The sequence below is a fragment of the Pempheris klunzingeri genome, chromosome 13 (genome assembly GCF_042242105.1).
Source record: "Pempheris klunzingeri isolate RE-2024b chromosome 13, fPemKlu1.hap1, whole genome shotgun sequence".
Classification (NCBI taxonomy): domain Eukaryota; kingdom Metazoa; phylum Chordata; class Actinopteri; order Acropomatiformes; family Pempheridae; genus Pempheris; species Pempheris klunzingeri.
In genome coordinates, this window is record NC_092024.1 from 15,172,212 (window position 1) to 15,187,564 (window position 15,353).

The 15,353-nt window shown below is 40.7% G+C and overlaps 2 protein-coding genes across 2 annotated transcripts; one reads left to right on the top strand and one right to left on the bottom strand.

Annotated features, from left to right (window-relative positions):
* Positions 1-1,500: 1,500 nt before the first annotated feature.
* LOC139212358 (MAPK/MAK/MRK overlapping kinase-like) lies at positions 1,501-6,464 on the bottom strand. Its single transcript, XM_070842894.1, has 12 exons — positions 6,281-6,464; positions 4,599-4,713; positions 4,079-4,168; positions 3,915-3,985; positions 3,738-3,816; positions 3,581-3,629; positions 3,311-3,489; positions 3,059-3,160; positions 2,771-2,944; positions 2,446-2,602; positions 2,136-2,333; positions 1,501-1,856 (listed from the first exon to the last, which is right to left on the bottom strand). Exons 1-12 carry the CDS (start codon positions 6,462-6,464, stop codon positions 1,779-1,781), a joined length of 1,476 nt encoding a protein of 491 aa, XP_070698995.1. The 3' UTR covers positions 1,501-1,778.
* Positions 6,465-6,691: 227 nt separating this feature from the next.
* Positions 6,692-14,911, top strand: LOC139211590 (ribosome quality control complex subunit NEMF). Its single transcript, XM_070841850.1, has 32 exons — positions 6,692-6,845; positions 6,961-7,029; positions 7,540-7,642; positions 7,760-7,885; positions 8,005-8,153; positions 8,243-8,310; positions 8,447-8,536; positions 8,639-8,712; positions 8,818-8,888; positions 9,003-9,078; positions 9,209-9,349; positions 9,490-9,698; positions 9,783-9,956; positions 10,042-10,105; positions 10,335-10,423; positions 10,537-10,640; positions 10,728-10,790; positions 10,927-11,039; positions 11,510-11,567; positions 11,658-11,716; positions 11,793-11,913; positions 11,999-12,245; positions 12,351-12,393; positions 12,497-12,546; positions 12,660-12,801; positions 13,234-13,311; positions 13,445-13,663; positions 13,923-13,958; positions 14,167-14,273; positions 14,357-14,400; positions 14,518-14,597; positions 14,776-14,911. Exons 1-32 carry the CDS (start codon positions 6,787-6,789, stop codon positions 14,851-14,853), a joined length of 3,204 nt encoding a protein of 1,067 aa, XP_070697951.1. The 5' UTR covers positions 6,692-6,786; the 3' UTR covers positions 14,854-14,911.
* The last annotated feature ends 442 nt before the right edge of the window (positions 14,912-15,353 follow it).

The window sequence follows — 15,353 nt, forward strand, 5'->3', positions numbered from 1 at the left end:
CAAAGGTGTAATGCCTCTGGTGTGGAAATTGCATACATTGTCAAAAAAGTGCAGAAGGAAGTTTGCAGACAACGACTGACTCTCAGCCTGATACCAGCAGTGACAAATAGTACTTTGAGAATAAATCATGGAACTTTACATCCTCAGATTTTCTCCTTAAAAGAAATTTAACTAAAGCCACAAGAAAGATTTCAGAGAAGAAAGCAGAGATTCCCATTCGACACCACTTAAGTATTTATGTACTTTATTTTTGTGTGAGAAACAATCATTGTTAATGTCATGAAGAGACCAGCAACCGCTGACACTCAGGCAGGAAGTTGGTCGGGCAAATATATTTGCTTTATTTCCCACTTAATTATTCATGTGTCAGGAGGGTATACAGACATCATGGAAGAGATTTAAGTATTTGTAATGCAGGTTAATGACAACATCAAATAAATGACACTTCACTGTTTTACTCTGATTATGTGTCACGATAACAACACAATAAGGTGCAGACTGACTCACAGACTATTTTAATGAGCTCACAGCTCTGAATCAAGTGGTACTTAAGCCACAATGCCTCAGGTGAGGAGGTACGAGGGTACTTACCAAGCTACACTTAGAACAAAGCTTTAAAAACAAAACAAAAAAAAGACTCAGGACTTTCTTAAAGCCTGATCTGAAAATACAGATGTTTTCACATACATACTACTATGGAAAGAAATGTTCTGTTTGAATTCAGTTTATTTAGTTGGATAATGTAATCAGCCTTTAAAATAGTTCACCAAAGACAACGTTGTGGCTTTGAATAACTGTGAAGCACTTAATGTGAATGTTTTTACTGTTTACCTTTGTACAGGAAGACTACAAATCAGTTTGTCCCGAGGAGTTATTATTGAAAAGAGATTATCGAAAGTATACAGCGCCTATAAGAAGTATCCAACCCACACTTAGGAGCTTTAGATGTTTATTTGCTCTACAGCTTTGAATCACGGATGCTTCATTAAAGCCGCTATGTGTTCTGTTTGACCATTTCTGACTTTGGTAGTATCGTTCTTAACTGCAACAGCACTTTTCAAGTTGCTGCCTCAAATTGTAGATTTATGTCAGGACTCTCAGTCAAAGTTTCAAATTTTTAGCAGGACATTGACTAAACCAGCCATTGTTAAACTTATGTTACAGCTATATCTAAATATTAATGATTCAAGTGTGTCACACCAAAGGTATTTTCTTTTCTGTTAATCAGTGTAAAAAAAAGCTTATTAAATCATTTGTGATTCAAAGCTGTAAAATATTACAGTTAAGTTAAGTCCAAGGGGTGTAGCTACTTTTTAAAGGCAGGAAGCTGACCACACTCCTCTCAAAGTTACACCCTTTAATGCACCTGTTAACCAGCTGCTCACCTGCCCCATATCTTATTGCTCCGCTTGTGTAATAGGCTCAGATTGAAGTATATATTTCTAAACAGTTGTAAACATGTAACACCTGACTATGTCAAGTAAAACCGAGGTCATAACTGAACTACACACTCTCAATCCAACGTAATATGACGCACTCTGATATTGTTTATGTCAAGATCACATTGAATAACAATGAAAGTTAAACAGTTTGATGTAGCAGTCTTAACTAGTAAGGTGACAGGCTTGCCGGTCTTCATTGCACTTTTTTCTTTTAGTGTTGCTTGACAGATTACAACATCAGGCCAACATTGTCCTCTCAATAGTGTGTTTGTCAGTACAGACCTGTCCTGTTTTAAGAGGCAAATTTTTAATCAAACTTTGAAGCGTTTTTGGCTCTCAGTAGCCTCCGTGTTTCCTATCCAGAGGTGGCATGTAGCAGGTCTTAAGAGCTGCGTGGTGTGACTCATCTCGGGGCTGTGAAGAGAGGAAATGCAGCCTGAATGACAACTCAAAGCACGTAATGAAAGCACAACCAAGGCACTTGTTTAGTTAAATGAATTTGATATTCTCCTTTCCTCTTAAATACCACATAGTGAGAAACATAAAACATCTGATACTCTTAACAAACCTGTCAGCTGTGTTTTGCTTAATTTCCACAGTGCTCTTGGAGGACGCAACTCCCAGGAGGCCTAAATGACTGAATAATTCAAAAATGTAAAAAGCCTGATGCCTGTGTAGCACTCCTGTGTTTACCTTGGCCAACCGTGACTGGCACTTTTTTGATGTGATGACTGGCAGCGTGCCTCGGTGCGTGAGAGCAAATGCAGGGATAGTGGAGACTGGGAAGGAGATCTGTGGTCCTGGTACGACCATGTTGAGCTTGGGCAGCTCTGCGGGATAATGAGGCATGTTCCGTCTGATGAGGGGCTCTGCTACATGCTTCATGTTGTGCTGAAGAAGGAAGAAGTATCAGGCTACCAGCTGTATTCATCTTTGAACTCGTGGGCTTTTGGAGATTTCACTTCAGCTGACTTAAACACTGACCAGCAGAAATTAGACTTACGCTCATTAAAGGTGTTTGCCTTGTGTGTCTTCCTCTCATCTGTTTGCCGAGTCTGGTTGGGCGCCAGATGTGCTCTAAGGATTTGTGGGTCCCACTGCTCTCTACTCCAGCCACAGTCCCAGTAAGTCTGTGAGTCTCTGTTTTCTTCTCTGCCAGCCTGGGAGGAAAAAGCAAGAGCAAGCAAGACTTCTCTTACAAATGACAGAATTTTAATATCTAAATTTAAGTCCTTCCACATGTTGCCTTACCAACAAATCTGCCAATCGTGCCATGCAAATTAAAAAAGCTATCATGTTGAGGATTGTCTCTGATTTGCATGGTTTACCTGATTTCCCTAAAGTATGTGTGGCGCAGGGCTGTTTCTGCAGCAATGCGTTCATCTGGATCATAGGCGAGCATCTGATAGAGCAGTGACAGAGCTGGAGCCGGGCAGGTAGGGATTAACCGTGAGAGACCGCTGCCTTTTTTAGGAGGGAAGTTGAAATGCATCGCTCTGGACCTGCCAGGCATTAAGAGACCATGAGAAGTCTTGTTTTCCAAGCAAAAATTGGTTTGATACTCACAATTTACATGTACAGCTTTTCAAACAACGCATTTTAGGTCGAACACCTACTGCTTGAACTTTTGGAGGATGCTCTGATCTGGTGTCCCCAACACATCGTGGATCTTGGAAACCTGGTCCAACTCATTGGTTCCAGGGAAGAGAGGATTCAAGCTGAAACACACAGGTACACAACAGTCTGACTGCAACAACAAAACTATTTACATAGCATTTGTTTGACATTTGTTTAAGTTGTGGTAGCACACAATCAAATAAAGAAAGGAAACGCTCATGAACACTTGTGCCCCTCCCCTGCAGAGCTACCTCATGATCTCAAAGAAGACACAACCAGCACTCCACAGGTCCATCTTCAAGCTGTAGTAGCCGTCAGTGAGGAGGCACTCTGGGGCTCTGTACCAGCGCGTGGAGATGTACTCTGTGTGTGGAGGCTTGGAGTACACACTCCGACATGACCCAAAGTCACCAAGCTTCAGACCATTTTGCTGCAAAATAATTTTTAAAATATTTATAACTGAAAACCAGACACCAGCGTTACATTTCTGTAAAGTAAATGATTATAATGATGCATCTTACTTTGATGAGAATGTTTTCTGGCTTCACATCTCGGTGAAAAATCCCACAGCTGTAAAAAAGAAAAGAAAGACGCCAATGGGGAACAAACAATCTCAACACACTTGATATTGTGTTTTACACTGGCATTTCATTTGAACTGACGCTATTTCGTAACTACCTGTGCATATGTTCAAGTGACTTGCAAAGCTGGTACATGTAGTTCTTTACTGTATGGTCGGGCAGTGGCGTTTCTCTTCCTGCAAGAAAAAAAAGTTCCAGTTCCAGTTCCAGTTCAGACTTACAAGTATGAAATACAAATATTATATGTATGCACTCAGTCATAGTGCACACTTACCTTGTATGAACTCATAGATGTTCATCTCCATCAGCTCGCAAATCAAAGACACAGTCCCAGTGTCTTTGTCACTGAAACATTGCATTAGATTAATATGATGTGGTACGTGAAACTAGTTTGAGGCAGTACAGTAACTTCATAGCAGACAACACTCCAGTACTCACAAAATCAGTTCATGTAGCTGGATGATATTTGCATGCGGGCTTAGTCTCTTCATTGCCTGGACTTCCCGCAGGTTGTTGGCCTGCTCCAGGCTTAATAACAACAGATAACACAATGAATTGCTGCTTACCTCATCCGAAAAAAATCGGGCAGTGAGAAAGAGGGCCAATGGGTCAGTTTCATTTTGACAGCTTTGTATGATAGTAACATTATGCAAATGTAATAGTGTACTGTGCATGGACAATGTAACATAAGATAAGTTGTAGCGCAGATTTAAAGGACACAGTCAGTGTTAAAAACCAGTGCACTGACAACACACATTTCAAGCAGCGACATCTATTGTAACCTCACCACTACAAGGTCAAAGGTGGAGCAAGCTGATATCTAATAGGGTACTTAAGGCAAAGGGGGTGTCACGCTGTTGACTCAAGTTTCAAGGATTCATATGCAACAGAGTATAGTAAAAATGCACCACTGATTGCCTGTGGTGGACAGGACAAGATTTTGTTGCAGCTTACATACCTGTTAATTGTTTGCTTCATGGTTTTACAGGCGTAGAACTTCCCATCTTTTAGGCTCTGGGTTTTCACCACCTCTGAGAATGTGCCCTCCCCTATTTTCTTGATTATTTTGTAGCCTGTAACATGTAAAAAAAACAACAACAAAGACTGAGAAAAGAGAACAGTTTTCCATATTTCTATGATATTACTGTTGGATATCAGTTGATATTTGAGACTAGCTGAACAACAGAAAAGCAAGTCTGCATTATCCAGAGCGAGATCCTGTTTTCCCAAAGGACATTAATGCCCTTGATGATTTTAATGGGATAGGGAGTTGGGATTTTCCGATTCACAGCCAGAAGCCCTACTTTCATCTAGGGCTACAACTAATGAGCCTTTTATTATGAAATAGTCTGCGGACTGCCGGTTTGGTCTGTAAAAATGTCAGACCTAACAATGAAAAATGCTATATTTAAATGTCTTGACAGTCCAAAACAAAAGGAAATTCAGTTTACTATCAGTTTACTAGAGCAAGGAAAGCAGTGCATTTGGCATTTTTGGTTAAAATTGTTAATTTTGGTTAATTTCCTGTAGTTTGGCTAATTGATTAATCTATTAATCATTTCACATTTACATTCACAAGAGACTCATTCTGTCAAAATACTTCACAGGGTGTTTGAAAATAGGGCTGCAGATCACAATTATCTAAATTATTTGTTGATTATTTTCCTGATCAATCCAAGAAAGGACCATAGTTTAGATTTAGCCAGTGAATTTTTGTAAATTGTAAATTTTGTCTGGATTTGGAATTGTCTGATTTTACTGGATTAGGAGTCCAAGAGAAGTGAAAAAGCAGAATTAAGTGGTGTTTGAAGTGTTAACAAATGTTAACTAAACTCTGATATTCACCAAAATGATCCTCTCTCCCTGTCAACAACAGGTGAGGACAGGTGTGTGTCTGACACATCTATGTTCATCATTTTCGGTCACATCTACTAAAAGTACTGGATTAAAAAACAAACAACTGAGTGTTAAATCGAAACATTTTAAGTAAAAACACTATTATAACTGATATAACGGTCAGTGCAACAACGTATATGTCCAATTATTTGCTTAAGAGACAGTGAAGCCACAGCTAGCTCCTGGTTAAAGGTTAAAATATCTCACTAGAAAACAAAATCTTTGGAAAGAAACCTCAACGACTTGTCAGACCTGCCATCACTCTGCTCAGCCGATTAACTCTTAACTTACAATGCATCCCTCACGGTCTCTGCCGCCGCATGTAAGTCGATTATCCATAACACACGTATCTCGGACAGTAACGTTACATTTCGACTGTTTATGGGGAAGGTTTGAAAATGTGAGCTGGCCTTTTTTTGCGCGTCGTGGTGTCAAAAGGACGCGAAAAGTCGCCCCACGGATGCTAGCTTAGCCCCGCTAGCTAGCCCTGTTAGCTGACCGTCGCCTTGGTAACGGAGCACGCCTTCGCCCTCCTCTCTGACCTGAGGAGGAAACTGGAAACTCCGGCTCAATGTTTGACTTTCTGTGGCCGCCCCGGCGAAAACATTCATGATTAAAAGCTACAGCACAGCGGGACATGCCCTTCCATGTATGAAAAATGCCAGTCAAGCAGAATTAGTCGCTGCGGGCCCAGATATTTGACGCATTTGTGTCATTTTTCAGCTGTATAATTCACCTCCTTACCTTTTTTCCAGAGGTGGGCGGCGACACTTCGCTCGGATATCTTTTCATTAGGCATCGGGTTGTTGTTCTGCATGTCCACAACATTTCCCCTATTGTTCCAGTCGATGTTAGATGGTGTTTTGGGTGCATTTCGAAGGCTTGCCCTGTTTTTCACACCAATAAGCCAGTTTGAGTAATGCATCATTAATGCATTCTTAATTCAAAAGAGCAAACCATGAGATTAATATTTCAAAATTATTTTTTGCATTCATGTAATAGCATGAGGTTGCCAGGCACCAGAGCATCCCATACACAATCAATGCCTTCTATTCACTAACGTCCACTGTGTGTAAAAGGCGTGGACTTTGGCTCATTTTTGCTCCACACCGGCTTCCGTAAAAACATGTAATTTGTGCGCATGCTCAGCAGCCCTCTGCATGTACACCTTGCTGATGTTGCTTTAGAAATGTGAAGTTTTGCCACAGTTTTCCTTTCTTTTTCTCATAGCTGTGAGCTGTTGGGTCACCATGAAAACAAGATACACCACCGTGGATATCCGGGCAGTTGTTGCCGAGATAAATGCCAAGTAGGTTATGTGTGTTAATGCCTCTAGCCGGGTTGCTAAGCTAACCATCGTTCATGTGGATTTGTGTTCAGATATTGATGAGCGTTTCATTTTATTTTGCCTCAATCTTTAACAGCTACATTGGCATGAGAGTAAACAACGTGTATGACATCGACAACAAGACGTATCTCATCCGTCTTCAAAAGTAAGGACAGTCTGAAAACTTTCCTCCAAAAGTTTCATGGTATGAGTGTTTACGTGTGGCACGAAGCTCTTAAGTAAAGTAGTAATACAAATTAAAGCTCTGCATTCAATATTGTGATTATAATGAAATATGAATAAGGAAGTATTACTAACATGATGCAAGTGTAAAAAGTAATGATGGGCATTAGGCAGCAGAGAGCCCATGTCAGTGTTAATTTATTACTTGCTATATTATTTGTTGATTATATTTGATGCATTAATATCTACGTTGCATAGTAGCTCCTTTTAGTCATCTGGGTTGTTTAATCTGCCTCATATTTTGTTTGCATGTGTTTTGTATGTATAATAAGTATCTACAAAGATGTGATAGCTGTCAAATAAATGTGAAGTAAGAAGCACACTATTTTCCTCTGAAAATACAATTGTGAAGTACCTGTACTTTCCTTAAGTGCAGATCTTGAGTAAATGTACGTGTCAGTGTGAATAACTCAGTGTCATATTAATGTCTCAGGCCTGACAGCAAAGCTGTTCTCCTGATTGAGTCTGGGACTCGGATTCACTCCACAGACTTTGAATGGCCCAAGAACGTGATGCCTTCAGGCTTTGCAATGAAAGTAAGAACATCTTTTTTGTTGAATTAGAATGGCCTACTGTTTTTTTTTTAATTATTTAACTTTATTTGTAGGCTTTTATAATATTTTGAATTGTGAATCTGAAATTTTCACTTGTAGTGTCGAAAGCACCTTAAGACACGGCGGCTGACCCAGGTTAAACAGCTTGGGATTGACAGGATTGTTGATATCCAGTTTGGCTCAGATGAAGCTGCCTACCACTTGATCATTGAACTGTACGACAGGGTGAGAAAACATTAAGACACGTGCTGTGCTGTGCTGTTCAGAACATGACCATGACATTGATGCATGCCTATGTGTTTGCGTATGTGTGTATATGATGGTCTGTCCATTTCCATCTTCAGGGTAACATCATTCTTGCAGACTACGAGTACACCATCCTGAATCTGCTGCGGTTTCGTACAGCAGAGGCAGAAGATGTTAAGATTGCAGTGAGAGAGCGGTACCCTGTGGAGAGCGCCCGCCCGCCTGAACCTCTCATCAGTTTAGAGCGGTAACCACATCTTTACTAACTTCAATTAACATGTAGTGTTCATATATCAGTGGCTAATTATCTCTAATTGCTTTTTTTTTTAAATGCAGACTCACTGAAATCCTCAGCAAAGCACCAAATGGGGAGCAAGTGAAAAGGGTTCTGAACCCCCACCTTCGTAAGTAGCCAGGCAACCAATTCTGACATGTTCAACTAAAACACATTTCTTTTCAGTTTAAACATCTTAAGATTCTTTTATCATGAAATTGAACAGTTTTAACCCCGTTTTGCATACTTTCCAAACACCTGTCCAGCCTATGGAGCCACTCTAATAGAACACAGTTTGATTGAGGTGGGACTTGCAGGCTCTGCCAAAATTGACAGCCAAGTTGACGCTGCCCAAGGTACAGTAGAGCAGTTGGAGTAAAGGCTGTTGGCATATGGCTAATTTCAGTAAGAGACCAGTGGAAGTAGTGGTTCCAGTTTTAGATGTTATTCTTTTTCAGTTGCTCCTAAAATCCTGGAAGCCCTGCAGATTGCAGAAACATACATGACCAAAACTGAGAACTTCAGTGGCAAGGTAAAAGATAAAGATCATAAGCAGTCTTTATTTCAAGTGAAAATACTTTGCGTCATTCTGTAATGGATTTGTTATATTCACAGACTCTGCTTTGTTTGATTCAAGGGTTTCATCATTCAAAAGAGTGAGAAGAAACCAAGCTTAACTCCTGGAAAACCCAGTGAAGAACTGCTCACGTATGTCTTGTTTTATTTAATGCACTGTGGCTACATTGCAGAGTACTACACAGACGTTTCTGTGACGCTTATTAATATTATGACTAAATAATTCAAAATGACATCTACTTACAGATATGATGAATTCCACCCATTCCTCTTTGCCCAGAATGCAAAGAGCCCCTATTTGGAGTTTGATAGTTTTGACAAGGTAAATATTGGCTGCTTATTGTTATTTCTTGATGCCTTGTTTGGAAAAGAATATATTGATCCTTTCTACATTAGATTGTAATTGTACTTTTTTGAATGTGATGTGAACCCAATGTGATCATCTCACTCAGGCAGTGGATGAGTTCTTTTCTAAGATGGAGAGTCAGAAGATTGACATGAAGGCCTTGCAACAGGAGAAACAGGCTCTGAAGAAGTTAGAAAATGTAAAGAGGGACCACGAACAGAGACTGGAGGCCCTGCACCAATTACAGGTCAGCATTACTGACAACTTTTAGCTTTATCTGCTGCAAATGCTGCACACAATGGCCCCTGGTTTTCCCATATTTAAAAGCTGATTCATCCCGACCTTGCTGAAATGCGTATGCAAGAAATCTTATGTCGTGTGTTGCAGGAGATGGACAGATTAAAGGGTGAACTGGTGGAGATAAACCTGTCTGTGGTAGAGAGAGCACTGCAGGTGGTGCGCAGTGCACTGGCCAATCAGGTGGACTGGACTGAGATCGGCGTTATCGTCAAAGAAGCACAAGCTGCTGGAGATCCTGTGGCCTGTGCCATCAAGGAGCTGAAGCTGCAGACCAACCACATCACCATGCTCTTAAAGTGAGTCCCACACCGATAGACAAATGTGAGCACCACAGACCACTCTCCTCATTTTTACACCACGTGTGTCCTTCTCCCCACTAGGAATCCATACGTTTCTGAAGAGGACCAGGAAGAGGAAGAAAAACTAGATGTGCCAGAGGAGAAGGGGAAGAAAAACAAAAATAAAGACAAAGGACAGAACAAGAAGTTGCAAAGGAACAAGCCCATATTGGTGGATGTGGATCTTGGTTTGTCGGCTTACGCCAATGCCAAAAAGTGGGTTTTCATGTAATCAGTTAGACACAGAAATGAGCATTATGTGGGGAAAGTATCGTTACAGCATGTCATTGTGCTTTCTTAGGTACTATGACTGCAAACGCAGTGCTGAAAAGAAGGAATTCAAAACCATGGAAGCAGCAGATAAAGTAAAAAAGCTTTTTCACCATAACTTTTTCTACATGCTAACTCTTACTCTGAGTTAGCATGACATCTGGCATCTGGCAGTTTTTAAGACCAAAAGCGAGGCCTGAATTTGTGTTTCTGCAGATTATTTTTTATGCCCCGTATAACCACTTGCAGTTTATTGCCAGCTTTGCAGTTGACATGTCATCATACTTTTGTACACTGTGAAATGTTTTTGTTATGTTACTCAAGGCGATGAAGTCTGCAGAGAAGAAAACACAGAAAACACTAAAAGAGGTTCAGACTGTGACCACCATTCAGAAGGCCAGGAAAGTTTACTGGTAAGACAGACATGAGCACGTGTACCTACGTATTCAGACTTTGATTCAGTATTTTTTATATGTCAGTGAGGTGGAGCCTTTTATCGTCTCAACCATTTCTTCCCATTTGACAGGTTTGAGAAGTTCCTATGGTTCATCAGCTCAGAGAATTACTTGGTCATTGCAGGAAGAGATCAGCAGCAGAACGAGATGATTGTCAAACGCTACCTCCGGGCAGGTAATGAATAAACTACACATGCTCTAACCTTAAAAAAAGTTCAGACCTGAGCTTGTTTATCTCCCATGTGTACCTTTACATTATCAGGTGATGTCTATGTCCATGCTGACCTCCACGGAGCAACCAGCTGCGTCATCAAAAACCCTTCAAGTAAACCATGTGGCTTTCTCTCAGCTTCTCTCTGCTGTTTGACATAATTGTATCAGTTTGTGAAGATACTTGATGTTGTATTTCCGCTCCATTTGTACACGTTTCTGCCCTTTTCTGCTCCATCTCCTTTCTCCAGGTGACCCCATCCCTCCTCGCACCCTGACAGAAGCTGGCACTATGGCTGTGTGCTACAGTGCTGCTTGGGATGCCAAGATCATCACCAGCGCTTGGTGGGTTCATCATGATCAGGTAAGTCATCAATGCTGAGCAGCTACATATAGAGGAAATGATGATTTTTACCATGTTCCATACTTGTAAAATTAAAAGACCTGCTCAAAGGAGATGCTAGACTTAGGGTTTGACACAAGGCAGCATGTTTGCTGCTAACAAGTCGAGATTAACTATATTTTGATATGATTGTTGTTTCCTTGTTATTTTACTGTATAAATACACATCTTATAACTGTGTGGTACATAACATTTATTGCATTTCCTCCCATATCAGACATTTGCAAAATAATCTTTTCAACTAGAATATTTTAAATTGTTTACATTCTGTGTTTGCTAGCATGCAGTCTTCTTTTACCGTCATCCACCTTTTCTGGTGCATCACCTTAACATTGCTCTATAATGCTACCAGTGGCAAAAACCCCACAGGTTAACTTTAATTTAAAGGTAAACGACATTGATTATTGCTAATTACACCTATTTTGTTTTTAGGTGTCTAAGACGGCTCCGACTGGAGAGTACCTGACCACTGGAAGTTTCATGATCAGAGGTATTGCACTAAAACTGAAGGTGGATTCATTTTGTGTAATTGCTGTGATGTCTGACAGGGGGACCTGACGTTCGATATGTTCCTCTCCAGGAAAGAAAAACTTCCTGCCACCTTCTTACTTGATAATGGGCTTTGGATTTGTCTTCAAGGTAAATACCGTCATGAGCTGCGAGCACATTTCAGCTCTTTGTCATCTTCAAACAATTCATGCTCGTCTCTGCGCAGGTCGACGAGCAGAGTGTGTTCAGGCACAGAGGGGAGAGAAAGGTGAAGACTGTAGAGGAAGACATGGAGGAGGTCACGTCCAAAACTGCTGAGCTGCTAGAGGAGGGAGAGGAGCTGATAGGTAGCAGCACAAAGTTACTGACTTCATTAACGGTGTATGTAACAACCACATTCAGGTGTTGCAGCTGATTCTGTCGCCTTTTTAGGTGATGACAGCAGTAACGAAGATCAGGGTGAGGAGACGGCAGGAGGAGGTGAAGAGGTGGAAAAGAAGATTAAAAAGGTGGTTGACGAGGATGATGGCATGGGTGGCGAGCTGGCCACTGTTCCTGAGGAGGACTACGTGGAGGGAGAGCAAGAGAGTGGGGAGGAAGAGGAGATGAAGAATGAAGAAAGTGAAGAATTCAGCTTTCCGGATACGACCATCTCCCTCTCTCATTTACAGCCCAGCAGGTAATGTTACCACTTCCTCACCCCAAAACACGTTCTTCATATAAACACCATCATTGCACATGACAATGACTAACACTTAAAGAAACTGTCTCCTCTTATTTGTAGGAGTGCTCAGAATCCTGGTTTCAAAAAGGAAGCAACCACCCAGGTAATAAGTTACCATCTTAAGTCACGGCACAGCAATTTCATCTGGTAAAATCGTAAAAGGTATAATATTTCACACTGATGTTCATTCATTCATGTCATTTCAGGTTGAGGTAAACTCACAGATGAAGAAACACATGACTGCCAAGCAGAGAAGGTGAATGAATGGAATAAAATACAACAATTTAACAGTAAGATATGTACTTCTTGCTGTTAAGCTCATACCATAAATCCCTCAAACATTTGTGGTGTTTTTGTCTTTGCTGCTAGAGAGGAGAAGAAGAAGAAGCAGAAACAGGAAGGTTTTGACTCAGAGGATAAGACAGAGATTTTATCTGGCGGATCAGCGGTTGATCAGGGATCCAAAGGTGGCGGAGGTCCCTCCCAGCAGCCACTGAAGAGAGGTCAAAAGGTAGGAGTTGGAAGATAAGATTCTTAGGAACAAATCTAAAGCAAAGTAATACTATCGTCAACAATGCATGGTGCTTTTAAGTTTATAAATCCTTTCAAATTTACAGGAGATACAATTTAGAAGAGACAAAAAAACCTACAGAGGAGGCAAACAACACTAGCACAACTATTAAAAGCATCAGTAGCATATTTTTCCCCATAACCTGCAGCTAAAAGAAAGCTGTAATTTACATCACAAATTTAGTGTAAATAGTAACGATATGAATGAAATAACATTTCAGTTGAAGTCAAGAGTTTTATGTGATATGTATTGTGTTACATGTGTCCAAATGAGTTGTTTTTTTTTGTTTTGTTTTAATGGATCAATCTTGAACCTGAGCTGATCTGATACTTCAGTCTGGGTTGTTTCTGTTTGTATTTGTTGTCACCATAGAACAAGTTAAAGAAGATCAAGGAGAAGTACAAAGACCAGGATGAAGAGGACAGGGAGCTGATGATGCAGCTGCTCGGGGTGAGGATGAATAAAAACAGCTCTGAACAGTGAACACGTACTGTATATATTCATTCAGTTCAGGTTTCCACAGTCCTTGCGACAGACACAACGGATAAGTGTAAATAACAGTATAATCGCTTTTCCTCCGTAGTCGGCTGGTTCTGCTAAGGAGGATAAGGATAAGGGGAAGAAAGGCAAAAAGGGGAAGGGGAAAGACGAACCCATCAGGAAACCACCCCCTCAGAAACCACCCCAGAAACCTCGCAATGTGGAGACTGCAGCAAAGAAAACAGAGCAGACGGGTGGAGGAGAGGACGGTGGGGAAAGACAGCCTGGAGAGGAGGAAGGTCCTGCAGAACAGGAGGAAAAGGTACGACACACTTCTGCTGAACACAGTGAAGACCCAACACCGGTGACTGCACTGTTTGTCTGTTGATGTTAACAAAGTTACCTCCCAACTTTAAAATGTCCCTCTGTCTCTTTTTAGGGCTGATTTTTGTATAGAATCGGATGCTGCTATATGCAGTCATTCAAAACTTGCCTATTTTCACAATTAATTACATTTATACATATTTACGATACGTTTTTATCGCACATTTATTCATAGTCAGTGCTGTCCTCTCTTCCAGGAAGACGAAGTGGACCAGGACAACCCCGGAGCAGAGGTGGGTTCTTAATGTAAACATTTAACTGTGTGACTGATAAATAATTGATAAGAAAAAAATTCATTATTTCCTCTTTGATGTTTTTTTAATAATAAAGTATATTATGGGGATGAATGCATTTGAATTTTGCATCATTTATTTAAACCCACCAGTAAGTTGTCTTAGCACTGCAATAGTCTAACTTCAGTTTCCCTTTCTGCTGCCACAGGAAGCAGAGAACCTCCTCACCTCACTGACAGGCCAGCCCCACCCTGAAGATGTTCTGTTGTTCGCTGTGCCAGTCTGTGCCCCGTACACCACCCTCTCAAACCACAAGTATGTGCAAATAACCTTTTTGTGTGTAAGAGACAGGGAAAATAAGGAGTGCACACGCTAAATGAGTCGTATGTTTTCCACAGACACAAGGTGAAACTGACGCCAGGCTCTCAGAAGAAAGGAAAAGGTAAGAGGTTATCCATTGTAATGTTTAGAAATCCTTTTCTTTATGATTCTACAGTGAAGCTGATTGCTTTTTGAGTTGACAGCAATGTTTGTTTGTTTTTTTTTTTGTTCCTACCAGCTGCTCGTACGGCAGTTCTCAGCTTCATGAAAGCCAAAGAGACGTCAACCCGAGAAAAAGACCTGCTCCGCAGTGTCAAGGTAAATAAGTTAACTGCATGTTTATAATTGTACAGTGAAGATCTTTGGGGTTTGGACTGTTACTTTCAATTTATAGACTAAATGAATAATGAAATTAATAGTTGTATCATATGGTAGTTTGTTTTTCTTGATGTTCCAACTGTGTCCCCTCTGATCTTTTAACGTAACCGTGTTGCAGGACACGGATCTATCCAGAAACATGCCAGGCAAAGTTAAGGTGTCTGCTCCGAACCTGCTGGCTGCCAAGAAGAAATGAGACATGGGTGGATACAGACCGGATGGGAGGTGTGGATTTAACAGTGTTTGACACGCAGCTGCAGCTCAGTGGGACTCTGCCACCTCATCTGCATTTCAAACGGGTCACAGTACAGTTCCCACCTGGATGTGATTTTATTGTAAAGATTAATCGTATTTGTTGACCAACAGTTTGTTTGAAATGAAAACATGTAAATTAACAGAGGTACACAACTTATGTGTATGTGTTTATTCTTTGAGTACAAAGTAACGGTGTGCCTTGTATTCTACAATAAAAAACACCAAGGGAACATTGTGCAAACCAGGCAATACAAACAAAGCCCTACTGACATTAGGCATTTCAGTGCAACGTGGCTCAACATCCAATACACTCGTAGTATTTAAGTCATTAAGTAAAATTCAAATGCTACAGGAGCCACTCATGACAATTTAAAGGCTTTAAAGACCTCTTTCAGAACAAAGAACCCACATATTTCCTCACAAATATATAAATTACTTTAT

Excerpts from the sequence above, each read along its gene's own strand:
- LOC139212358 (XM_070842894.1), bottom strand. The coding sequence starts at position 6,464 with ATGATGCATTACTCAAACTGGCTTATTGGTGTGAAAAACAGGGCAAGC. Across the intron at positions 4,169-4,598 it reads ATGAAGCAAACAATTAACAG|CCTGGAGCAGGCCAACAACC; the intron begins GTATGTAAGCTG and ends GTTGTTATTAAG. Across the intron at positions 3,986-4,078 it reads CAGCTACATGAACTGATTTT|TGACAAAGACACTGGGACTG; the intron begins GTGAGTACTGGA and ends GCAATGTTTCAG.
- LOC139211590 (XM_070841850.1), top strand. The coding sequence starts at position 6,787 with ATGAAAACAAGATACACCACCGTGGATATCCGGGCAGTTGTTGCCGAG. Across the intron at positions 11,568-11,657 it reads TGGAAGTTTCATGATCAGAG|GAAAGAAAAACTTCCTGCCA; the intron begins GTATTGCACTAA and ends GTTCCTCTCCAG. Across the intron at positions 13,312-13,444 it reads TGATGATGCAGCTGCTCGGG|TCGGCTGGTTCTGCTAAGGA; the intron begins GTGAGGATGAAT and ends TTTCCTCCGTAG.